At 49.9% G+C, this 25,925-nt stretch overlaps 1 protein-coding gene across 2 annotated transcripts; it reads right to left on the minus strand.

Moving 5' to 3' along the window:
* Positions 1-368: 368 nt before the first annotated feature.
* Positions 369-18,123, minus strand: OTUB2 (OTU deubiquitinase, ubiquitin aldehyde binding 2). Of its 2 annotated transcripts, XM_084791565.1 has the most exons (7): positions 17,630-18,123; positions 13,361-13,675; positions 6,520-6,615; positions 5,749-5,867; positions 4,032-4,116; positions 3,455-3,649; positions 369-2,694 (listed from the first exon to the last, which is right to left on the minus strand). In XM_084791565.1, exons 1-7 carry the CDS (start codon positions 17,630-17,632, stop codon positions 2,488-2,490), a joined length of 1,020 nt encoding a protein of 339 aa, XP_084647691.1. In that variant the 5' UTR covers positions 17,633-18,123; the 3' UTR covers positions 369-2,487. The 2 variants fall into 2 exon arrangements, with proteins under 2 accessions (XP_084647691.1, XP_084647692.1); XM_084791566.1 differs by lacking the exon at positions 13,361-13,675 and having other exon boundaries at positions 17,630-18,053.
* Between the last annotated feature and the right edge of the window lie 7,802 nt (positions 18,124-25,925).

Genomic DNA, 25,925 nt, shown 5'->3' on the forward strand with positions numbered 1-25,925 from the left:
GGGGTAGCTCCGAGCATCTTCCTTCTGCATGAGTTCTACTATCTGAGTCCTTCCCATGTTCCAGTGTCTACCTCTCACCTGGCTGTGAGGACAAAACATCGAGAGCACCCAGGTGGCCTCCACCTTCCACATGATGCTGTGAGATGTCAGTGGCTCAAGGGCTAAGATGGGGTCAGTGTTCAGAGCTCATCTGTGCCCACCTAGTGTGGTGAGGCTTTGCCCAAGTGCACAGTTTCCTGTATCTGCTTTTAACTGAGGGAACGAGGGGCATCCCTTCTAGTGTAGCCTACTCATGAGTGGCCTGTGGGAAGGTGGTGGTGCTCTTTGTTACGTAACCAGTACCCAACATTAAGAAACCAGACTGAAAGTTGTTTATAGAAACTGTTTTAATGCTAGGAAGATGTTCTCACTTGAGGGAAGCTGTAGGGCTTGGCCTTGGGTACCCACCGAGCCCCAAGCCCCATTTTCCCAGGCTGGCTGTATACTTAGCTCTTAGACCTGTTCCATTATTCCCCTGTGGCTCATACTTTGGGAAAGCAATTTACTTCTGAGGTGACTTGCTTCTCTGCTTCCAAAGCTCAGAGGTGAAGTGTCTTGGCCAGGGTCACATAGTTGAGGACTGAACTTGGGCAGCTGGCCCCAGCAGTTTGATCTGTTCTAGGAAGACAGGCAGAGCGGGCACACTTCCTGTCCCCACTATTTGTTCCCCCTGGGAAAATGAGGAATGCACAAGCATTTGCACAGATGAGCCTGTGTTTCCAGGGTGTCATCTGAAAGAGGTGGCTGTGGGAGTGCAGGAGTCATTCAGAAAGAGGGTGTGCTGGCATGGCTGCTTGTTGTAGCCTAGCCAGGAAATTGCTAGGGTTGACCAGGTGTCAGCATGTTCCTGAGTCTTCCCATTCCCCAGCCCCTAGACCCATTCGAACTCCATGAAGCAGCCCATACCACCATCCATTAGTCAGGCATCCTGTGCTCATACCATTAAATCTGGAAATGGAGAATTGTCTGGCTGAAGATAGTCATAGAAATGAGTGTTCACTCTTCTGGGGTACTTGTCATAGACCCCCACACTCTTACCTAGATCAGTGTAGGACGCTGAACACATCAAAAAAAGAAGAACAGGTTTTTAGTCCTGTGCCAGTGATAGACTCCCTTAGCTGGAGCCTTTGGATCTAAATGTTGGCAGAGGGCAGTGAGGGAAACTCAGGCCCAGTGCTTTTCGGCTTATGCCAAAGAAAAAAGATACGAATCTGAATTGTGTAAGACTCAAGGTCCTGTTCCCAGTCCTGTGTGTGGGCTGTCAGCAGGCCCTCCCAGCAGCCTAATCCCTGCAGAACGAAACATGAGCAGGAGCCTTGCAACAAAGGCAGGACCAGTGGTTCCAAGGTTGTCCTACAGAGGAGGGCGTGGCTAGCAAGTGCCTCAGCCCAGCTGGAGGCTGATTTGCCCACTGGTGTCCTCAGTGGACTCCTGAGGCAGCAAGGCAAGGCAAAGGGGCTGTTAGGGGCACGTGCAGATAAGGAGACTGCTGCCGGCACTGGAAATGTCCCTGCTGCAACTTTCATGGCTTGTCTATTCTTTTCTAACTGCCTACGAAGCTGGGCTGGAGAAAACCAAAGAGCCTTGCAAAGCCTGCTCTCGGCCCACCTAGCTTTCATGCTGCACGCACCCCTACCCAGCCGACTCCCTAGACCCCACTTCTAGAATTCACTGGGGACGATTGGCAGCTGCAGCCCCTTGGTCTTAGACATGAACACACTGACTTAGGTACAGGCTCTAGTCTTTGTCAAGCAATATCCAGGTAGGGTTGACAGTAGAACCCTGAAGGGCCTGTCCTCCAAAGTCAGGAGTCCTAGTCCTGAGAGGTAGTGGGACCTCACAACCTGAGCTTCATGCTGAAGGCTAAAGTCCTTTTCTGGACTTTGGTATATAAGTCTTTCTGTCTTTGTTCTTTCAAGTGGATGGGGAAGTACGGCCACCATGAATGAAACTACACATAAGCCCCTCACATTTAGACAATTGTCTTCCATTACCCACCCACCATAGCCGGCTGGACTCTTCTTCATAGGCCTGGTCTGCCTATGACAGCTGACCTGGCTTTTCTTCCCTCTGAGGGCCACCGCCGTTTGCGAAGACAAACCAGATAGCCCCATTGTCACAAAGCAGCATGTCAACACTGTCAAGAACCTCTTCCAGATAAATAAGTAGGTCCAACAAGGTTCTTGCAGTAAACGGGTACAGAGATAGGGTCCTGGCTTTCTGGTCCAGCGTTAGCAGGCATTAGGTCAGGTCATCTATCAAAATAAATACTAAAATTCCTATTAAGTCATCACAGTCCATAGTAGGCAGGGTCTCAGTTCAGTGGTTTTACCCAAAAGGCTATATGTTTTCTAGTTGTCTAAATCACTTTGAAAAATTGCCAAGGCAGAATGTTCCATTCAGAATGTAGTCCATTAGATGACAGGCTCCAGCATGGCCTAATATCAATCAGTGTTTTTCAGCTGCATAAAGGATGTTGTAGTGGGATGTTTTATAGAGCAGATAAACAGAAGGGATGGCAGCCTCAGGGAACACGTGGTGGTTCAGAGCGGTGTCCATCTCGTCCACGTACTCCACCTGCAGAGCGATGTTCAGTGCCTGCGACAGGGCTGTGATCTGGACATGGTCACACTCCATGGCCATCGGCTCCACTTCCTGCAAAGCCAAAATGAGACACTTAGGAAGGTGGCCCCAGCTCTCGGGATCACGGTCACCTGCGCTGTGCGTGGGCAATGATACCCACCTGTCATGGGAGCAACACAGCCAGAGACTACTGGGGCTGCAGAAAATAAACTTGAGCCATTTTTATCCCAGCCCCTTGAAGGAATGTGCAAAAGGGGAGGAATCTTCCAGGCTGGCATCAAAAGCTTAGGACTAAAAGGACCTTGCCATCAAAGGCTTCCACATATAAGCTTGCAGAGAGGCCAGAGCCTGTGGGTGAGCCCTGCTGCTGCAGACAGTAGAGACAGAGATGGAAGCAGATCAGCATGAGCACCCTACCGGGGGCAGCTGCTCTTGTGCCTGTGGTAATTGCCATTTAAGTTAGGACCCAGTACATCCTAATTAAAACAAAACAAAAAAAAAATCCAGATAGCCACATGAACGTTTTCCATTTCTTTACATGTGGGCCACTCCTTCAGATACATACATTGGAAGCAAGAGCCCATCTTAGGACAAATGTGACAGGAACTGTCACTTGTGCAGCTTATCAGCTGAGCAGTCCCTGGGAAGGAAGCAGCTAACTCAAGCCTCAGAGCTCAGGCCACTCAAGGAAGATGTCTCTCCAGCAGGCTAACCTTGTTAGCTGGCATTACAGGGGTATTTCTCTGGGTAGAAACAAAGGTCCTGGAGTGTGTAAGAGACAACAAAGCCCAGGCTGGGAGCTACATCCCCAAAGAGAGCCTTAGGGACCTACATGAGTGCAGAAGTCTTTGATGTCCATCTCCTCATCAATGAAATGCCGGAAGAAATCAGCTCGGTTCCTGATGAAGGCTGACGTGAGCAGGCGCAGGAACTGCACGATTCGGTCTGAGGAGCTCTGGTCGTTGAACACCTTCAATAGGCTGGACACTGAGCTGTCCCTCTCCACAAGCTCTACCACACTGTAAAACTTTACACCGCCACCATCAGAGCAGACCCAAGTGGCACCTGCCCCCACACCCCGTGGGACCTCTTCAGAGCAGACCCCGTAGCACCCGCCCCCTATACCCCGAGGGACTCCCCTCAGGGCTCATTTTGCAATTGCATATGAGTATTAGTGTTGAAGACCAGAGACCCATCTATGGTCCTGGCACTGAGGAGACTGACAGTCCCCCAAACTGAGGTCCCCTGTACCCACATATCACAAGTAGGAAATGACCTGTCCCAGCCCCTCGCGGGAGGACTGAGAACACAACTGCACAGCTGTGGGTGGGCTGTGGACCTCCAGCCTGTCTGCCCTGCCCATATGGAAGGCCTTGGCCCCTCAGCCAGGGTGGCTTAGGTGGACTCACAGCATTAAAGAAGTTTCTGAACTTGTGTTCCTCAAAGCCGGCAGCTAGAAGGTCATTCGGGGTCTGTAGCACACGCTCTTTGAACCTGGAGAGGAGGAGACCTTGTGAGCACATCCTTGTGACATTTTAACCCACTTGCACATGTACCCTTTGCTGCCCCCTGCTGCCTTCCTTGCTGTAAATGACTCCATTTCTCAGATGAAGAAACTGAGGCAATCACAAAATTCTGCCCCTGAAAGGCAATTCACTTTCAAAGGCTCCCTTCCTGTCCCTGTGGTCCCATTTATGTCATCTGCCCTGGTCTTGTCCAGCTCTTTCCCTTTTCTCCCCTCCCTTCCTCACAGGGGCCTCCAGAATGACCAACAATACCCATCCCATGACACAATTGCTGGCCTCTGCCCTTCACACCGTGCTCCTCACAGGGAGCCAGGGTCACACTGTCAGCCAATCCCCATTTGTAGTTTACCTGAGCAGTGCCTGTGAGGACCCCCAGGATATCCCTCTTTGGGCCAGTTTCTGCCCACCTTTATGTTAACGAATTTTGGCAGCCAGGAGTTAATATCCCTTCCTGAAGCCTAAATGGTATAACGATCCAAGGAACTAGAGCAAACTGAAGACCAAGAAGGGCACTGGAGAGATGGCTCAGGGTTCTTGCAGAGGCTCCAGGTTTGATTCCAAGCTCTCAACCATCCCATAACTCCAGTTAGAGGACATCTAATGCCCTCTTCGGGCACTAAGAACACACAAGGGCATACACTCATGGGATAAAACAAATTAATATAATTCTAAACATAGAATACTCAAAGCTCAGTTTCCTGTTTACTACTCAACTATGCTTCTAGGAGGCTAGGAAATCTTAAGAGAGGTGAGGTGGGAACGCCATGGACCCCAGTGCACCTCTGCCCCTCAGCTCTCTGCTCCAGTTGCTTACGTGTGGGTAGCTAGAAACCAGCTTGCTCACCTATCAGGTCAGGCCTCCCTGCTTCTGCTATCACATAGCCCTCTGTGGCCTGTGCTCCCCCTCCAATGCATAGCCCTTTCTGTCACCAGCCACAGAGCCCTTGTGGGCATGTAGTGCAGCTCTTCATTAACCCCAGGACCAGCCTGGCACTGGCTGCACTCACTCACTGTCAGGGTCAAGAGCCAGCTTGATGGCTTGGTCCAGTGGCTGCCCTTCATGCAGTGGAAAGAAAGAGAAGGCCTCTGCACACACCACAGTGTGCCCTTACTGTCACACACATACAAGAACATGACCAAGGCCAACAGGAACAAGCTTCTGTTGTTCATCTTCAAGCTTCTTTTATCATCTTTCTTCTTTCTTCCTTCTACTTTTCTTCTTTTTCTTCTTCCTCCTCCTCCTCTTCCTCCTCCTCCTCTTCCTCCTCCTCCTCCTTGTATTGGTGTTTGAAACAAGGTCTCACTATGTGCCTCCATGTCTCACTGTGTGCCTCCATATCTGTTTTCATTTTTGTGGTAAATTCCAAGTGCCCACCCATTGTTGGTGAGCCATGCCTTCCGGCAATACTGAGAGAAGCGTCAGACAGGCTACCCACACCTTCCTCGGCCTCTGGGCTGCCACCAACACCGTCACAGTGGGCAGCCAGGTTTCCAGGCATGCCAGAGCTTCCAACAGGCAACTCTCAGCCCCCTGCTACAAGCCTGGTCCAGGGCAGATCCAGTACAGAGAAGCGGAGGAGTCTACACAGGTCCTACTCACTTGAGGATCTCTCTGCTCTTGCCCAGCAAAGACTCCAGGTAGGAATAGCCCAGGGCCCTGTAGAAGCAGTTCCCATCTCCTTTGGTCTTTCGGATCGAAGTGAATCTTTTGCTGAGTTCCTAAAGGGAGAGGGGGACACTTGGGCCTTAGCAGCAGCAAGGGCATTAATGTGGATCAGCCAGTGGCCTGGCAACAGCTCCCTTCCCTTCAGTGCCCCCACCCTCATCTATCCCACAGACACACAAATACACTAAGATGTCAGACAGAGGACGCCTACCCATGGCACTAGACAGCCTTCGGTCAGGGAAGGTGACACAGAGTTAGATGATTGTGACAGAGTATGAGGACATGACCTGGGGTGCTCTGGGTCCAAGAATCCATATCAGACTTCAGCAGTCAGGGAAGGCTTCCTGGAGAAAGCTGACAGCTGAGTGGGGGTATGTGGCAGGGAGGCTACAGAACACTAAGGAGCCTCGGCAGCCCTATAAAAGTTTTTCAGCTGTGTGAGGAATGCCATGCCACACAGAATCCTGAACACTCAAGTCAGTGACGTCAGCACTTAAAATGGCACTTAGCTTTACTATGTCTGGTTTTCCTGCAAGGAAAAGATCTCTTTTTGAGGCAAATACTCAATGTCAGAAGGCACTTAAGTGTGTTTCAGTTTGCCCAGGAGCCTGGCCTGAACTCCACACCTTCCAAAAGCTGTCCTCTTCCTCACTCCCGACCTCAGCCCCCTTTGGCTAGGCTCTTGGTCTCTCCCCTCTGCCCCACCTGGATTTTCCTCTGGTAAATCCTGTTTTCAGGATGATCCCGAAGAATGGATAGGATGTCACATTTTTCTGATATTAGGTTGAAAGATGTTTCGCTCTGAAAGACAACAAAGAAACACTGAGCTGGCTTCAAAGATACCCACGAGACTCATGGAGCTGCTGGCCTCCAACTAACCAGCTGCACAACCCAGAACACACTCCCTTCCCTCAGAAGGGATGTGTGAGCAGGTGACCTGCATCGTAGGGGCCTGCCTGGACTGTCCTGGTCCCAGGGCTGGGATAATCAAGACTTTATAACCATGGAATATCCTGGTTATAAAAGAACTGACCTCATAACTTGTTAACAGATACATTTCATAATATTTAATACTTCACTCAGACTTAATAAATCTCTCTGCTGGAGTATGCTCCCACCTCATTCATTCATTCCCTTACTCATTCTTTCATTCACCTTCCTCCCTCTGCCCCAGTTCCTGAGCATGCACCCTGTGTCAAGCTTGGCATCATCATGTGCTGGCAATGCAGGGGTATTCCCATCCCTACACAGTAACCAGTAATACCAAAGGGAAAAGGTTAACTGTGAAGTGACACCTGGAGGGTGTGAGCTAGGGGCCAGGGAAGGGTTAAAGGTCAGATTTTACACAAGGGCTGGGACATGGGGGGACATCTTTCCATACTGCCTACTGGTGTTGCCCAGCTCTGAGAGTCAAGGCCAGAACCAAGTCTGAGCATATGCCTCTGGGAAGCCACGGACTCCAAGCCTTAGAAGGGCTCAGCAAGCAGGTGGGAGACAGGGCAGAGGATGCCATGGATGAAGGAGCTGCAGCCACCTCCCCACCTGTGCTCTTTCACTAGACATGGGTTGAGAGTGCTCAGGGGTTGGGGCTCAGCCAACTGGTCATGCACTCTTGACACCAGCAACCCAGGAATGTGCTCTCTGCAAAATGAAATAAAAAATTGCTGGGCTGGTGAGATGGCAGCTCAGATTGCTGGCAAGTCTGACCACCTGAGATTTGAGGAGCCCACACATGGTGAAAGGGGAGAACTAGTTCTTACTAATTGTCCTCTGATATGTCAATGGTGTATGTGTTTGTGTGCATGTGCAGGTTAGAACTGTTCTTAAAGTGCTATTTGACACAAGGAACAGTTTCTAGCTAAAAATAAGTGTTCTGTTGCTGAAGGCATGACTCAGTAAAGCCCTTGCTTTCTAAGTGTGAGCACCAGAGTTCAGATCCCCAGGAGCCACATACAGGCTGGATGGGAAAGCCCTGCCTGCGATCCCAGCCTTCAGAGGGTTGGTACAGGGGATCCTTGGGACAAGCTGACAAACTAGACTACTCCAATTGGCATAGTCTAAGACCATAAAAAAAAGTCTGCTGGGGCTTCTTGGAAAGCTTTTGGTTAGAAATAAAGAGAGCAGAGATGCTGACGCAATGCCTACTTTACAGGGCTGGAGACATGGCTCAGAGGTTAAAAGCACTGGCTGCTCTTCCAGAGGTCCTGTGTTCAATTCCCAGCAACCACATGGTGGTGGCTCACAACCATCTATAATGAGATCTGGTACCCTCTTCTGGCATGCATGTATACATGCAGGCAGAACACTATACATAATAAAAATTTTTATATAATTAAAAAAATTTTTTAAATGTCTGCCTTACAGCAGCCATACTGTGACCAGAGGTTGAAAGCCCATATAGGGAGGATGGTTTGATAATCATCTGCTACCTTAAGCCCAAGATGTGTGACGTGGTGACAGGTGCCATTACTAGATACATACTATGTGTCAAGCTCATATATCCCCATTATCTCAATTATCACAACACCCTTGTGAGGTGGCTGTTATTATACCCATGGTTCTGCCCAGGTCAGGTTGTTTGAGCTGGGAAGTGATTAATGCAGGTCAGTGTAAAGTTCAAACACACCAAACTGCTAGGCAGGCACAGCCTAGACTCCAGAGCTCTCAACGGACCCAGCTGCCGGACCACAGAAGACTGTCCTATCCAGGGCACTGTGGGGCCTCCTTACCTGGAGGTTGGCTCTGACCTCTCACACTGAAGCACCCCTAGAGACACTGCTTCTACCCCTACCTCACTCACCCACCCACCAATCCCCATTCCTGATAGGAGTTCAGTGCGTCCAAGAGCCTGGCCAGTGTGTGATGCTTACTGCAGGGTATCAAGGGGACAGTTCCTAAGTGACCCCAGGCACAACCACTGAAAGGTATCAGCGGGCTGAGGATGGGCCTCAACAGTGGGAGCGCTTGCCTGCATGTGCGAGGCCCTGAGTTCATCCCTAGCTCTGCAAAAGAAACAGAAAATAAACCAGGAAAGCAAAGGCCACTGCCAGAATGAGACAGTCCCTCCTCCACCTCCTTTGAGCCTTCTACCCATGCCAAGAAGATACCAGCTTCTTCATTATGGTCTTCCTTCCCACTTCCCAGTCTCCCTTTCAAAGATCCACAGATCTCTGGCTTGCAGCTTGAAATGGCTCTATTTCATCCGCAGGTTTAAAGAACCTTAGGCCAGGGCTGGAGAGATGGCTCAGAGCTTAAGAGCACTGGCTGCTCTTCCAGAGGTCCTGAGCTCAATTCCCAGCAACCACATGGTGGCTCACAACCATCTATAATGTGATCTGATGCCCTCTTCTGGCTTGCATGTATACATGCAGGCAGAGCACTGTGTACATAATAATAAATAAATAAATCTTAAAAAAGAAAAAAAAAGAACCTTAGGCCGAGCCAGCTTTGTTGATTTTGTGGGTATATATGTATGAATGTATGTATGTATGATATATACTTATATTTAAATATATTAAAACATATAGTTATGTATATAACAATATATTTAATATATTAATAACTACATATTGTTCTAAATCACAGAAGAGTGACATCACTTGTAGAACACACAGTTCCTGGTATACAGTTAATTCTGCTTACACTGTGTTCAAGATGCAGATCCCCATGGGGAGGAATCATTCTGAACAGCCCCCTCCACACCTGTGTGCATGGCAAGGTGACCCACCAGCCCCTTGCCTGGCCAGTGGCCACACCCTGCACAGCCTGCATCATTCTTGCCCTGCCATCTGCTTCCTGACTGTTTGCTTATAGAAGTATTTTTATAGATGGCTGACTTAAAACGGTGAGTGGGGCTTTCTGAACCACAGCGCCCTGGCTGTGTTTAATGAGCTTGCAGTAAATTCTGGCTCCAAACCAAGCCCAGAAGTGACCACATCATGGGGTATCAGGGCCACAGAAGGAGGCCTAGCCAGCCCTCTTTACTTGGCAGTTTCTAAGAAGGCATCAGTGTGGAGGAAGAGGAAAGCCATTGATCCTCACAAAGAGGTTTTTGTTTTTGTTTTTTGAGATAGGGTTTCTCTGCATAGCCTTGGCTGTCCTGGACTTGCTTTATAGACCAGGCCAGCCTTGAACTCACAACGATCCACCTGCTCTGCCTCCCAAGTGCTGGGATTAAAGGTGTGCGCTGCCACCACCCAGCTGACCCTCACAAAGAGGACTCCCGAGGGGACGCACGGCACCAGGGAAGGCTTCCCAGGACCTTTTATCTTACGTCAACTTGCTGCCCTTGACAAATTCACCCAAGCCATTTGCAGCAGGTACACTAATAAGAGGCTGAGCCGCAGAACCAGCTGTGCACGGCTGAGCGGCACTGTGTCAGTCACAGAGATTTGTCCAAGTTTATCTCTTTGGCCCTAATCTCTGTCGTGCCTCCCAACCCGCTGCCCTGCACTCATTCCCCAACCCACTAAGGCCTATTTGGCATGTCTTTTGAAATGTGTGTGTCATTTAAGAGTACGGTGGTAAACTGTACCTACCGTATACACACAGCTCTGCCGCCTTAAGTACCTACCCCATTCTTCCCCCGCTCCCCGACTTTGGAAACCACCCCTGTACTTCCTATTATCTTTATGAATCAGACTACAGACGAGATGTATTTTTCAATTTTTTAAAAGTGGAGTTGTTGTATATTTTAAATTTACATATATATTATAGTACAGATATTACGGTAGGCCTTTTCACTTTACTGGATGCCATTTAAGAATCAGCCCAGGTTGAGTATGGTAACAAATGCCTGTAATCCTAGCATCCAGGAGACTGAGGCATGGGGATGGTAAAATTGGGCTAGCATAGGCTAAGCTGCAAGACTGTCTCAAGGGAAGAGGGGGGGAGGGAGGGAAAGAAGGAAAGAAGGAAGGAAGGAAGGAAGGAAGGAAGGAAAGAAGGAAAGAAGGAAGGAAGGAAGGAAGGAAGGAAAGAAGGAAGGAAGGAAGGAAAGAAGGAAAGAAGGAAGGAAGGAAGGAAGGTAGGTAGGTAGATAGGCCTTGGGTTGGCATCTAGTGTCACCAAGTGTATACGTGAGCACCCTAGTGACAAGCAGTTTTCCACCCTGGCACTTCAAGTCCCCACCCAAACCCACTGGCATTCCTGGGTGAGACCAGCCTCAAGCTCCAGGAATCTTGACTTTGGCTGATGTTAATTGGTGTTTGCTTTTAACCCTTCCCCCCTCCCCCAAGACTAAAGAGAAAAGGAAAACAGACAGGTTGCTCCTGACAGTCCTGTCAGGCCTAACCAGGCCACAGGAAAGACACTGGCTCTTTAATTGCTGGTTTGCAAATAGATGCTAAGTAGTTAAGCTGGGCTTGGCAACAGTGTTAGCAGTGATGGTGAGGCCTCAGCTCACCTACAAATCGCCTGCCAGCCACTCTGCCTGTGCATCTGAGCATGCCCACATCCCAGGCTCAGCAGCACCCAACAGGCCCAGCCCAGGTCATCTTCCTCTGTTGGGCAGGGTTGACTCACTACCAACCGGAGCTTACAGCTACCACTCACCACACAGCCTGACCTCAAGGCACCCGGGAGAGCTGCAAACTCCAGCCTCACCTGGCAGCTGCAGGTTCAGGGCTTCAACCTCCCCTCTAGGAAGGTTCAAGTCCTTGCCAGAGGCCACCCGGGCTTGGCCCTGGCCCTACCTGCTAACCTAACCACAGTCACTAGGAGAAGTGTTCTTTTAAATGTTTACTTGGGGACTGGGACGGTGGCTGAATGGTAATTGAATTGGCTGCTTAAGCATAAGGACAGTTTTGTAAAGCAGCGCCCAGGTAAAGAGTCATGCACCTCAGCATCCGGAGGGGAGGCAGAGACAGCTGGAGCTCGATGACTGGCCAATCTAGCCAGCAGTGAAGAGACCCTCTCTCAAAAAACTACAGAGTTTGGGGAGAGGGCTCAGTGAACCAAGGGCCTTGTTACCCACGAGGGAAGACTGGAGTTCAGGTCCCCAGCACACTCCCCCCTAAAAATCTGGGCAGCGTGGCAGCTACCTGTTATCTCTGCACTCAGTAGGCAGGGATGCCATCCCTGGAGCAAGCTGGCTGGCTAGACTAGCCGGAACTGACCAACTCCAGGATCAGCGATAGACCCTGCCCAAATAAACAGCAACTGAGGAAAACACCCTATGTCAATGTCCAGCATCCTTTTGTGAGAGCACCCATGTGCATGCCAATCCACACACTTGTGTGCCCACACACTTGTGAAGCAGGTTCATATGCACACTACACACACATGCACAGTTAAAAAAATAAATAAAAGGAAAGCAATAGCTAAAGGCACCTGATGTTGATCTCTGGCATCCACTCAGGTGTGCACAGGCTGGTAGTTATATATATATATATGTGTGTGTGTGTATGTGTGTGTACATTATACATATGAATATACATACATGTATACATTATGTATGTATATATATGTATATATGCATTTGTGTATATATATATAAATATTTATATATTTATATTGTGGATATTCACATATATAAATATAAATATATATGAATAAATATGTGGAGTGTCCAAAGTCCATTATTGATGAGATGAGTTAAGCCAAAGACAGCTAAAGCCACAGGTACAGGGAGACCTGTCTCCCTGAAGGACCCATTCCTGCTCCAACATGTAAATCCGGATGACTGTGGTGTCACAGAACATCACCACTTGACTTTTTTTTTTTTTTTTTTTGCCACTGGAGGTCAGACGTCTGGTCTCCTCCGTCTAAAGTCAAGCTGTGGATAGGCTGTGCTTTGTGGGGGTTTCTGGACTCCGTTGCTCTGCAGACAGCTTTCCTCAGTTCCTCACGGCTGCCTGGGGGAGCTACCTGAGTTCCAACCTTCAGATCTATGTGGTGGAAGGACAGAACTGACTCCTGCAAGTTGCCCTCTGACCTCCCGACCCCAATAAGTACATGTTAAAGGCCGCCCGGCTTCCACGATGGATATGGCTCCTTTCTCTCACCGTATAGCTTTTCTTTCCATAGTGCCCTTTCCTTCACCTCCTCCCTCTTGTAAGGACCCTGGCGGGCCTCACTGCACCTTCCTTGATAACTAAGGGTCATCTCCCACTGCAGCCCCTACACTGAGCCTTGTCCTGGTACTAGATCCATAGCTACTGGAGAACGGGGGATGCTGGTCTCTGTTGACAAGTGCTCAGCTTCCACCCTGACCCTTCTCTGTAGGCCCCCGAGCTCTTATCTTAGCTGCTGGCTGTTTTCTGAGCTCCTGCAGCTGGGCTCCGTCTCCCTCTGATAAGCTGAATGTATGTAACATTTCAGTGGCCACCTGCTCTTAGGTCCTGCCTCACCTCTCCCTAGGATACCTCTTCACCAGCCAGAGTATAGCGTACCCCCAAATCCAGGAGCCCTCTTCTACTGTCTCGCCCCGCCCCACTAGTTCCTGGGTCTGGCCTGAGAGCACTCACCCAGTGAACACCCATTACAGCAACAAAACCAGGCTAAGGCACAGCCAGGAGCCAGGGGCAGGAGTTGCCATAACAAATACCTGAAGACATGGAGGTTTCAGGGCGGGGGATGGGGTGCAGCTAGGACACAGCCCAGGCGAATGCTGGAGAATCCTTCGCAGCTGTGAACAGACCTTGGCGGGCGATTTTGGTGCGGGTAAGACAAAGCGGAGAGCGGAAGGTAAGATGCGGGTCTTCCCAGGGGATTTTGTGTGAGAACGCTGGCGGGACCAGGCCCAGCAAAGGCCGTGAGGATGCAGCCTCAGATGGAAATGAGGAATGAAGTAATGGAGACTTCTGGAGGGAAGGGCCTCAGGTGGCAGAGAACTTGGCTGTGGGGAGTCCTGGCCCCAGAGCTAAATGGGAAAACAGAACTTAACAATGGACTACAAAGGACACGGGAAGACAGAAGTCCAAGGTGACGTCATTCGGGCTCTGGTGGCTTCCTGTAACTTCATCTACAATAACATGTGAGAGGAGAAAAATGATGTAAAGATGGAATTTATAAGCAAAGAGAATGAAAGTCTTGGGAAACTCACAAACTGACTGTGTGAGAGAATGAAGTGGCATCTGCGCACCAAGGTTGTGGCTCAGTGACTAGCCATATGCTGAAGATAACAGCACAGAAGGGAGCTAGGTGTCACTCAGGGAGACACACACACACACACACCTCCCAAACATGGCAGAGATCTTGGAGGCTGGCTATGCCTAAGAGGGCACATTTCCAGGGAGCCTCTCAAGTGCCCCCACACTCCCTGGTGACCAGCTGTGACAGAGCACCGGAAAGACTGCTGTTCTAGTGACCAGCACTGTGGCCTTGGTGGATAGTCCACATGGGCTGGCCCTGAGGCCCACAAAATGACCAAAGCTGTAGGGTGGGATGCACAGTAGGTGTGTGGGGGGGCGGCACCCAGAGTAACCAGGCAGTCTCCACTAGGATGATGCCCACAGACAGAGAGGGCCATGTGAGCTGCTGCCTAGGCTGAGCCCAGTGAATTCCAGGTGGGCAGTTGCAATAGCCACCCGCAGTGTGGTAGAGAGGCAGCACAGAGTGAAAGATTATTCTAGAATAGGGTTTGCTGAATTGGGTGTTGGACTCTCAGAGGATGACTTCTTATTGCTTCCCACTCTGGGGACAGAAAGGTCTGCCTCAGGCATGCCCACCATCACATTTGGGTGAGAGGTAATTTGCGGAACTCACAGGCTCTCAGCTGGCAGGGTCCGTCAGGAGACTGGCCTGGGTCTCACCTCTGCCACCGTCCTGCCCTTTGGACATTAGAATTAGGGCTATAATAAGGTAAGTGCTGGGGACAGAAGGTATGCATCTTTCATGTGAAAACAGCAGGAGGGTGTGTGTGTGTGTGTGTGTGTGGTGTGTGTGTGTGTGTGTGTGTGTAGGGGGTGTGAGTAGAAAGCAAATGTGACTGTCTGTCCTCTTAACTGACGTGTAGTTTAGCTGCCAATGTGACAGTGTTTCAGAGGTCACTAGGTCTGGGGTCTTGCTTCTCAAGAAAGGAAGGGGTTTAGTCCACTCTGCCCTCCTGCCTCAGCGAGAAGATATGTAGGCCCTCACCAGAGGCCAGCACCTGCAGAACCAGAAGCCAATAAATATCTGCTCATTATAAGTCACCCAGTCTCTGACATTGCTGTGGCAGCAGGAATCCTCATCAGCCCTCCATAGGCTTGCTTGTTTCCTCAGTCTTTGACAACCACCTCTCACCTGGCCCATGTACACCCTGGAGCTCCAGTCTCAGTGGTTGCCTTGTCTCTCCAACAGGAAACACACTTTACTTCAGGGGCTTTCACCTTCTGTTTCTTCTATCTCGATGCTTTTCTGCCTCTTTACAGGATCTAGGAGATGCCACCTCAGCAGAGACGCCACCCTGCCCTTCCCCCACCATCCTTCCACCTTAGCTTGCTTGTTCAGGACAGGATCTGACAGGTGGGTTCACTGGCTGACTTGTGCAGTCACCCTCTGGCACCAAGTGCCAACGCCACAAGGGTAGGGCTTGTCATCTGTCACTGCTGGACCGACACTTCCAGGCCTGTTGGAACGTATTCTAAAAACGTATCCCTAGTGTTCCGAACTGAACTGCTGAAGGCTGAGCTCCAGGCCTTAGGATGCAACTTTATTGTGGGATAGGGTCATCATTGATATAATTAGGTAAGATGACGTCACAATGGAGCTGGGTGGGTCAGCCAGGCCCATGACTCCATCCATGACTGGTTTCCTCGTTAAGAGGCGTATAGACACACACAATGGGACAGAGCCACCTGCAGATGACTTCCAATGTCACAAGTCAAGCTCCTGCTGGAAGCTTGGGGAAGCTGGGGACAGAACATTCCCAAACACATTCAGGGGCAGGGTGCCCCTCCCTGCACCTTCACCTGGGACTCCAGCCTCTCCAGAGTCATCAGAAAACAAGTCCCTATGGATCTATCCCACGGAAGGGCTTTGAGGCAGTAGCTCTGGCAAACATGCTGAGTGAGCAAGCCTGCCTCTCCAGCTGGCCGCTCACGGCCCAGCATCAGAGAGAGCCAGCAACCATTTCATGGTCATCGAAAATGTTACAGTTCCCTCATGTGCAGACTGCCCAAGCGCCACAGCCCAGCATGCACAGGACACCCAATTTCCCAGATTCACCACCCTGGGTTCCTCCAGCCTACATCGTCTGTCTATCTCCTTCCAGAATGCCCACTCTTGACCACATCCTAAGGCAATCTCCCTACTACCTGGGATGTTCTTCCTGAATGTTCCTGGACAACCTGCAGCACGTGGCCTTTTCCCATTTGTGGAATGTGCCATGCTCCCAAGGCCGCTGTTGAACTCTTAGGCCATGTCAGTGATTCGGTGGCTGTGACTGGGCCCACAGGCATGAACTCCGAGAGGGCAGGTGTCAAATCTTTCTTACCACTGCCCCAACGCAGGCTGAAGATGCCAGCGTTGGTTTGTTTAACGCATCTAATGCAGGCAGGACTGTGTGCTTTGACTGCCTATGCTCTTACCCTCAAGAGCAAAAGCACTCATAGTTAGGGCGAGCCCCTGACTCCTGAGGACTTCATGTCCCTCCACCTTCAAGCTCAAACCAGTGACAATGACATGGAAATAGATACTGTCATTCCCAAGACAGTCTCTATCCACCGCCGTGTGGCCTCAACCAATATTTAAAACCAGTCAAGTAAATCAGCCATGGACCCCAGGACTTAAAACAAGGTGTTTAATAAATGCCACGTAAACAGTCTCTAATTCTGCCCTCATGACTCCCAGACAGATGTCCTTTTAAGTATTCTCTCTCTGTCTCTGTCTCTCCCACCCCCACCCCACCCCCTCGCTCTGACTCTCTTCCTGTCTCCTCCAAGACAGCTCTGACTGCCAGTGAGGGACTAGGAGTAGTTCAGAAGTTGAGCCTTATCCACCATACATGAAGACCAGGGTTCAAAATCCAGCATCAGCAAACAAAACAGAAAGGGCAGGTGAGCCCGGAGCTAAGGAATCACACGTAGATTAATGGTACTAACGATGGTCAAGCCCTGCCGCCCTTTGCTGGACACTGAAAAATATAGGGCAGCCACCAATCGCCATCCCCTGTTGCCTGACCCCATGGCAACCTGGAGGGTGGGCTGATGCAACACAGAAGTCTGGACCAGAGGCTTGGTTTCAAGTTCTAGTTGTCATACGATCACAATCCCTACCAGTTTTCTCCCTGTCTGGCCTCTGTTTCCCCACCTGCCCAGCCCTGGGTTTGACCAGGTTTGACCGGCCCAAGGTTTCCTGGGCCTGATCTGCTCAGCTGGGAAGTTCTTCTAGATCTCTGCCTGGACTCCTAACTCATTCCTCACACCTAGGGGCCGCCTCTTCACGTGTCCTGACTCCACAGACCTGTTGCCATCAGGAGACTGAGCTTATGTCGAAGTGGCCCTAAGGCTTGCCTGGGTGGCCAGATCGCTTGTCCCTAGGGATAGTTGGCTGGGGGCAGAGTAGGTCTCTGCAGGCTAAATCCGCGATGGATCGTCTGCAAGCCTTATAAAGAAGTGCTACTTAACAAAGAGCGGAGACCACAACCCCAGAGGTCCCCCATCCCGCCCTGGCTAAGCACATGCCTCGAGACTTCGAGGAGGCGTCTGGGGGCCATCTAGAGTGGACTCAGGGCAGCAGGGCTGGATCTCAGCTGGATCTCCTGGCTGCAGGTCCCTGAAGGAGCACCCCGCGGCTCAACATCCCGAGGATGGAAAGGGCTAAGCATCGCGCCCGACCGCGCGCGCGTACATGCGCCCTGGCGGCGCCCCCTCCCCGTCCCGCTACCACTGACCATAGTGACTGGAGCCGTCGGGCCACGTCCCGCTCCAGCAAGGAGTGAGCGGGTGCCAGGGGAGGCGCTGGGCAGCTCCACCGTTGGGTCGGGCGGCGCGGGCCTCGCGGGTGTGGGGCGAGCGCAGAATACACCCGACCGCCCCTCAGACTAGAGCGGAGACCTCCACTGTGTCCCAGCAAGACGCACGCCTGGCGATTGACGTCGGAAGGCGGCAATCAGAAGCCAGGACGCTGGACGTCACAGAAAGTGGGTGGAACTCCACGCTCCTTCAGCCTATGCTTTGGGGCCCATTTGACAGGAGGCTGCCCCCCTTTAAAGACACAGAGTGCCTTTAACTAGCAAAGGAGTTAGCCCAATCCGAAAAACCGGTCCTGTTTGCGAAGACAGGACTTTTAACTAAAACTGCACATTGAAGTCGTCTGGAAGATTAGATGGCCCTCGTTAATTAATCAGCGAGTTCACATAAGTATAGTTCTCTCAAGATCAGAGGACAGGAGCTTAGGAGGCACGCGTCTGGTGACATTAAGTTATATGCCTGCTTCTGTCTAGCTACCAAATAATATTTTACCTCTTTCTAATTCATGAATCAGTGGCTTGACGAGCATCCAGGTAATATTTTTTGAATGAACGAATGCTCAGGATGGTTGAGTGTGGCTCTGGGGATCTAGGACTTTGTAGAAAACGCAATACTGAACCAGGTGGAGATGACTCACCCTGTGTACAAGCTCATTATTACTGGACATAAAACAAGAAATACTTATTATTTGAAGGTTTGTTTGCCAGCCCTTGACCCCCGGAGGACCTCTGTGGATGTTGTATGGAGAAGGGGGCTCCTATACGCGGCACATAACTTTTTTTTTTTTAAGATTTACTTATTATTATGTATACAACGCTCTGCCTGCATGTGCACCTGCAGGCCAGAAGAGGGCATCAGATCACATCACAGATGGTTGTGAGCCACCATGTGGGTGCTGGGAATTGAACTCAGGACCTCTGGAAGAGCAGCCAGTGCTCTTAACCGCTGAGCCATCTCTCCAGCCCCGACACAGAACTATTTTAATAGGTTCTAGTACTTACATGGTTCTACTTCATCGTGGTGTAGATGTGATAATGTTGGATTAAAAACTGTTTTGGTCTTTTCCTGAGCTAATGGCAGGTGGGTCTCACGTCCTCAGAATAGTGGACGGCCAAATTGAGTGGCAGCTCCAGACACCCCCACCAAAGGAAACAATAGACAAACCCCAATGTGCTGTGGTGCAGTGTGTGTGTGTGTGTGTGTGTGTGTGTGTGTGTGTGTGTGTGCGCGCGCGCGCGCATGCGTGTCTGTGTTGTATATGTTGAAGCCAGAGGTAAACTTAAGTGTCTTCCACTATTTCTTTCCACCTTACTATTTTTTTTTAAGGTTTATTTTTTATTAGCTGGGTATGGTAGCACAAGGCCTTTAATCCTAGCACTTGGGAGGCAGAGGGAGGCTGACCTCTGAGTTTGAGGCCAGCCTGGTCTATAGAGTGAGCTCCAGCACAGTTGGGACTATACAGAGAAACCCTGTCTCAAAAACCAATTATTGTGCTATCATCGTTGAATGGCTTCTAAACCAAGCAACCGCCATCTTGAGGAGTTCAGCTGTGTCTCTCTTTTGCAAAAGATTATCCCAAGTATATTTGTTGATTGTTTACATCCCCAAATAGAGGGGTAGAGTAGGGCAGGAGACCCTCAACTGAGTATCTAGCTGCCCCTACCGTCTCTAAACACAGCACATGGCCTGGGACTAGAGTGTATTTAGGCTGGGGAAGCCTGGAGTGAGTGTGTGTGTGAGTGTGTGTGTGTGTGTGTGTGTGTGTGTGTGTGTGTTCTCCTTCCATCTTTGTGACTACAGGGAAGCCTTCACTACTACCGGGCTTTTCAGGTGCCAGTTGGGGGAGGGGCGCCCACATTCCTGTAATTATCCCTCATCTATGCTCTGTAAGGAAGCCCAATAAACTCACTGGTTCCCCAGAGTAAACCTTTTTGTGGAATTGGGCCCTCATTTGTCACCGACACCTCAGGAGGAGGGGGAGACACTGCTTACGTCTAATCCCTGGGAAGAAATGTTAGCAACATATGTGTGAGTGGGTGTGTCTGTGCGTGGGTAGGTGCGTGTGAGTGCAGGTACCTGCGGAGGCCAGAGGATGTGTCGGATGCCCTGGAGCTTGAGTTATAGACAGTTGAGAAGCTGCCTGACGTGGGTGCTGGGAATGGAACTCGAATTCTCAGGAAGAGCAGTAAGTGTTCTTAACCCCTGCTGGCTGTACCCGATTGACTGCTGAGGTGACAAGTGTACCTCGCCGTGCCCAACCAGCATCCTGGACTTTCCAACTCATTCTGTGCTTGGTCCAGGCCGAGCTTTGCATCTCTTGGTGGAAGAATGACTGAGCCAGGTGTGGTCCCATGGGTGTGGTGTGGGGCATGGTGAGGGCGCTCAGCCAGCTGAGGCTTCTAGAAACCCTTGAGCTGGGCTGCACACCATCCCCTAACCTCAGCAACTGCAAACAAAGCCAGCCTTGGTCTAAGGAAGGAGCAGTGGGCTGAAGTCCCAAAGGAACCCTGGCTCCTTGGCTCTGGGCTCTGGGCTCTGACATTCACCACTGTGAGCCCTCAGGCAACTCCTGGGTCTTCTCTGGTCCCTTCATACCTCACCCAGTTAGAGGCATGATAATCTGAGCAGTTAAGAGAACCTTTTACGAGGTTGAGGATTTAGCTCAGGCGATGAGGTTCTTGCCTAGCTCATGAAGTCCTGGGTTCGGTCCCCGACACCACATAGGACAAGTGTAAACCCAGCACTGCAGAGGTGAAAGAAAGACCAGGAATTGAAGGTTATCCTTGGCTCAGTTTAAGGCCAGCCTGGGAATCATGAGGGCCTGTCTCAAAAGGAAAAGGTGTGTGTGTGTGTGTGTGTGTGTGTGTGTGTGTGTGTTGAAAACAATTCCTCCCAGAGAAATGGCTTGTGGGGGAGGGGCAGATAGTCTACACACTGGGGCAGGGATTGGAGGCCTTCCCTCTGTATTTCTCAGACTCCTTAACTAAGCTCTGGGAAGATGATTAGTGAAGAAAAGGCTGTGGGAACCTCCACTCAGCTCAAAAGCTGTTTGGACAGTCCTTTAGGGGCGGCCTCTGTGCTTACGTAAATGGTCCTCTCTTCCTGCATCACCCACTTGGACTTCAGGTGACTCCATGGGGGAAGCCAGAGATGGCAGCTGTGGGCAGCTATGGCCTCACAGGGTGAGAGAAGAGGGAGACCTCATTGAGGACCCTGGACCTCTGGGTGTAGTCTGTGAGGCCAGGCTGTGTTGCCAAGATGGTGGGTCTCCACCTGCTCTTTCTTAGGCTAGTCAAGGCTGCTCTTCCAGGACCCCCCACCTCACTTGCCCACCCCAAGCACTTTCCTACAGGCTCCACTATCCAATGCTACCATCCTGCACAGTCTGGCTGCTCCACGAAGCCTTCCTGGATTATAATAGTGGGTAACAAGGTCCTCTGAATTTCCAGGTCAGGGACCTGACTTTCTCCTATGGTGACATGTCCTGCTGCTGTGATTGGAGGGGCAGGAGGACATGGTTGGTGATTATGCAAGTAGGCAGTGGCATCAGGCACACTCGTGACACCATTCCCTAGGCATTAATGCCTGAACAGGTCAGACCTCTCTGGGCCTGGTTTCTCGGCTCTAAGTGGCTGCGTTGTGAGAGCATTTCGGAAGTGTGGGCTTGGCATGTAGCCCCCAGGGCCACAGTCTTACTCATCCCAGTGTGCATAAACAGAATATAGTAGACAGTGGGGCCTGACACATGCTGGCCTCCACCAGACACAGCAATCAACCCATGGCAGCGACACCCCAAAGAGGTCTGTGTGGTGTGCCTGAATAAGGCTGCTGGCATCTCTCAGAATAAACATGGGGTGGGGGTGGGGGTGGGGGATGAGGCAAAACTAACAAGAAATATATGAACTCCTCCTAGTGTGCACCTAGGCCTAGTCCTAGAAGCTTCTAGATTCCGGACAATCTAAGCTAGACCTAGAATGTTTTCAGCCTCTGAGACTTACTGCTTAATAAGCTCATCCTGACTTGTTCTTAACTGAGCTCTGGGCTGGCTGGTTCAACTCAGCTGTTTTGGCTCAGACTCTTCTCCCAGCTGACTTATTCAATCTGGCTTCTTTCTCTCTCATCCTGGGATTGCTTTGCTTGGCCTCAAACTCAGCAGTCTGCTCTAATCTTCTGGCTTCTTCTCATTTTCTGGCATGTTCCATCGTCACCTGAGTTCTCTCTCTCTGCAACTCATCTCTCTATTACTGTCCTGGTAAACTGCCTCCTCTCTCTGAAAAACTGCCTCTTAACTAGTTTCCCTTTCCTCTCTCTTCTCTTGGGAGTTGGGTGTACCCTAGTCTGTCAAATCTTCTCTGATTCCTCACCTTTTCTGTCACTCAATTAGACATCACTTTCAAACATGGGGACTTCCTTCTTCTACAGACTAACTTTACCTTTGTTTGGGATTAAAGGCATGTATCACCACACCTGGATCTAAACTTTTCTTTACCTGATACTTACTCTATACCAGGCTGGCCTTGAACTCAGATTCTGTTTGCCTCTGCCTCCTGGACTAAAAGGCATGTTTGTATTCCAGTCAGATCACATGGACCTAGATCATCTTTGGATGTGATCTCTTGCTAGAACAGCTATTTCTGAAGTAACAGTCTTCTACAAAGCAGCATTTCTTGAATTCCAGTAGTGTCATACCTAGCTTGGTCTCCTGGGCTGGGCAGGGACAGCATCTATGCAAGAGGAACATCTGAAGTCTCTAGAAAGCTGAGGCCAATGGGAGACTTGTGCTCGGAGAAAGCTGCCTGCTCCAACTCCATCCATTCTCTGTGTGGAGCCTGAGAGCCTAGATTCTGAAGGAAGCAAAACCATATCCTGGGTGGAGCTTAGGGAGGGCTGGTTAGCCTTTAACCCTTCCCTCCCCCAGTGCTCTTTCCATAGTCACACCCCTAGCAGGATCCTCTCTAAGGGTGGCCTGGCCACTTGGCCTGACCTGGGAGTACAGCTAGTGCCCAGTGCTACCTTGCACATACTGTATTGCCCACCTGCTTTGCCCACACCTCCAGATATGTTCATATGTAAAGACAGTGTCTGGAGGTTCCTTGAGGCAATTGCTAAAAGCAACTGGATCCAAGATGGCTGCCCAGAGGACTGCCAACAGACTTCCGACATCATTATCATCTACTTTCCTCTAAATGGCACACCCACCAGCTTCATAACCAGTAAAGACCATGTAAGAAAAGAAAGTGAGTGATGCAGATTCCCAGGGAGCCTGGTGACTCTCCCCTTTTTATCTCTGCTTCCTGTGAACTGAATTTTCCAGAAAAAGAAAATCCACACCTGTATTGAGCATTCTCCAAGGCTGTTGATGGTGGGATGGTTGGAACTTCTGTGTCCTGGAGGGTGGAATGTTATAGGTCAGGAAGCCAAATTATCCAGGCCTCTCCTTAGCCTCCATATTGCCTACCCTGTGTCTCACCTAAATGTCTTTGTAAGTATTAGGTAAATCTTTTTGGAATTTGCAAACAGGCCCTGGCTTCTACCAACCCAAAGGCTCAATATCAGCACCAGGCAGCATCTTTAGCCTATAGCAAAAGTTCCTGTGGCTGCCTACCAGCCGTGTCTACCAATGTATTTGAAAATTATCTTATGATTTTCTCTGTTCTGTTAGCATAACAACTTCAGGAACCTATTGCCATATGGGAACATGGTACTCGGGTGGTAACCTTGAATATGTGTTCCTAGGCCATGTTCACTCAACTGTGACTCCAAAATTAACACTCTCTTCCTCCCTTTGAGGTGAGAGTTGTGTTCTTGTGTCAATCTGCTCGGTACCCACCAAAGCCCAGTGGCTGAGAAATTGTCAAGCTGAGCTCTTGTTTCCTTGCTTTTCGGCCACAGAATTAAGCTTTTGATTTCTTCACTCCATTTTGGGAACTGGCTTCCCAGATGCCACTGGAGGGTGTGGCATTTCCCTTATTGGGGACACAAAGAGTTAGGATCAAGAACATATCAAGAAGAATTTGCTTCTAGTTTCTAAGTGAGTTTTCTTTTTCTGATTATAAAAGGCAAACATGCTCATATTGCAGACACTTTGGACAAGATATAATAAAAGTACACAGAACAAAAGATGAAACAATAATCAGTCATACCATCTTTTTCCAAGGTAAGACATAATCCTCTCCAACTTTTAATTTTTATTTTATTTATGTGTATACTTATATATATCTGAGTGAGCATATACACACAGTGGTGTGTGTGTGTGTGTGTGTGTGTGTGTGTGTGTGTGTGTGTGTGTGAATTCCCATGGAGGCCAGGAGAGAGTATCAGACCCCTTAAAAGCTGGGGTTACAGATTTCCAGGAACCATCTGATGTGTGCGCTAGGATCAGAACTCTGGTCCTTATGACTGAGCAGCAAGCACTCTTCACCATCTCTCCATCTCTCAGAGATAGAAGTGTGTGTGTGTGTGTGTGTGTGTGTGTGTGTGTGTGTGTGTGTGTATTTGCATCTCACTGTGCACATCTGCATCACTTGCATAAGGAGCCCACAGAATTCATAAGATGGCATTGGGTCCTCTGGAATTGGAGTCACAGATGATTGTGAGCTGCTAGGAGTGTGCTGGGAATTGAACCAGGGTACCCTGCAAGAGCAGTAAGTGCTCTGACCCACTGATCCATCTCTCCTGCCCAACTGCGCTCCAATTTTAAAACATGCTTTATTTCCTTGAAGACATAATTCATAAGCATCAGGGAGACTGGCTCCCCATGAAGGTGACTCTTGGTTTGGTGTATCAGTCAGCTATTGCTGTATAACAAGCAGCCACACATAAACACTCACATACACTCATTGGCTTATCCTCTAACCATTTATTGAGCATGTGTGGGCATGTGGGTTGGCTGAGGACCAAATGGTTTAGGTGAATGAAAATGTTAGGTTGTTTTGTGCCTCATCCTCCTGGGACCAGGGGTCTTCCAGAGGCATATTCTCGCCATGGTCATGCTCATGGGTGCTTACGCAATCATGTATTAACGCTCTGCTAGAGTCAAAACCCACTAACATCTTACTGGACAAAAGAAGTCACATTGTCAACCCAAATTTTGAGTTGGAAATACAGATTGTCTACCAGGGAGCTCTAGCCAAAGCATGGATTTACATAAGGCCTCAGCAGAATGGCAGCATGGGGCCAATAATTCAATCTATCATGTGAGGTGGGTTTAATTATAACAAGGGGCTTGCATATGGGTGCAGGCAAAGTGAAAAGTGGGCCAAGAACTAACAGCATACAGAAAGATGCATTGCCTGTAGCAGGCTCGCAGAGCGCAGGAGTTGTTTCTGAAGCAATGCCATTCTCAAACAGAAGACCCTGGGGAAGGCGGGCCCCTAAGGAGCTCATTCCTGCGCATGCTCGATCTGAGGTCATAATAGAATGAAGAAAGATGGCAGACACATTTTGGAAAACGCTTAGCCCAAGATAACAGGTAGAAGAGAGATGGGTTTATTACAAACTGAAGCGGGCACCTTCAAGAGTAAGAGGGGGCAAAGGCCGGAGAGCATTGTGCCAACCTGAATGTTTAAGCAGGTGCCACAAGCCAGTTTCTAAACTCTGTGGAGCACACAGCTTCCTGAAAGGAGGTTTCATGCCCGGGTGATTGACAGGACCATTTGGATGAACTTTGAAAGGGGGAGGGGACAGCTGTCTTTTTATCAGAACGCCTCTCTCTGGGTAGACAGCAATCTTATGGCTTTTACAGACTGCTTAGAAGGCTGTCTCCATCCAGAGTTAAAGATACCACTCAAGCTCCATTCTTTTTATTTTTATTTTTATTATGACTCTTTGTTTAGGTGGGAGCATGTGTGTGTACCATGGCACACACGTGAGGTCAGAGGACAGCATACAAGAGTCAGTTCCCTTCAGCCACCATGTGGGGCCACGTGAGAGAACTCAGGCCATCAAGCTTAACAGCAAGTACCTGATCTAGTTTGCTTCCTGATGCTACAATAAGCACCGTGACCTAAGGCGACCTGGGGAGGAAATGGTTTCTTTGGCTTACACTGCTGAGGGAAGTCAGCGCAGGAACTGAAGCAGAGACTAACAGAGCACCACAGCTCCCCAGCTTTCTCCCAGGCTCAAATCCAGCTGCTTTTCTTATACAGCCCTGAGCCATCTGCGTAAGGATGATACTTCTCCCTACATCAGTTAACCAAGAAAATGCCCCCACAGGCC

Source organism: Acomys minous, assembly GCF_964271855.1.
Source record: "Acomys minous genome assembly, chromosome: 8".
NCBI classification, from domain to species: Eukaryota; Metazoa; Chordata; class Mammalia; order Rodentia; family Muridae; genus Acomys; species Acomys minous.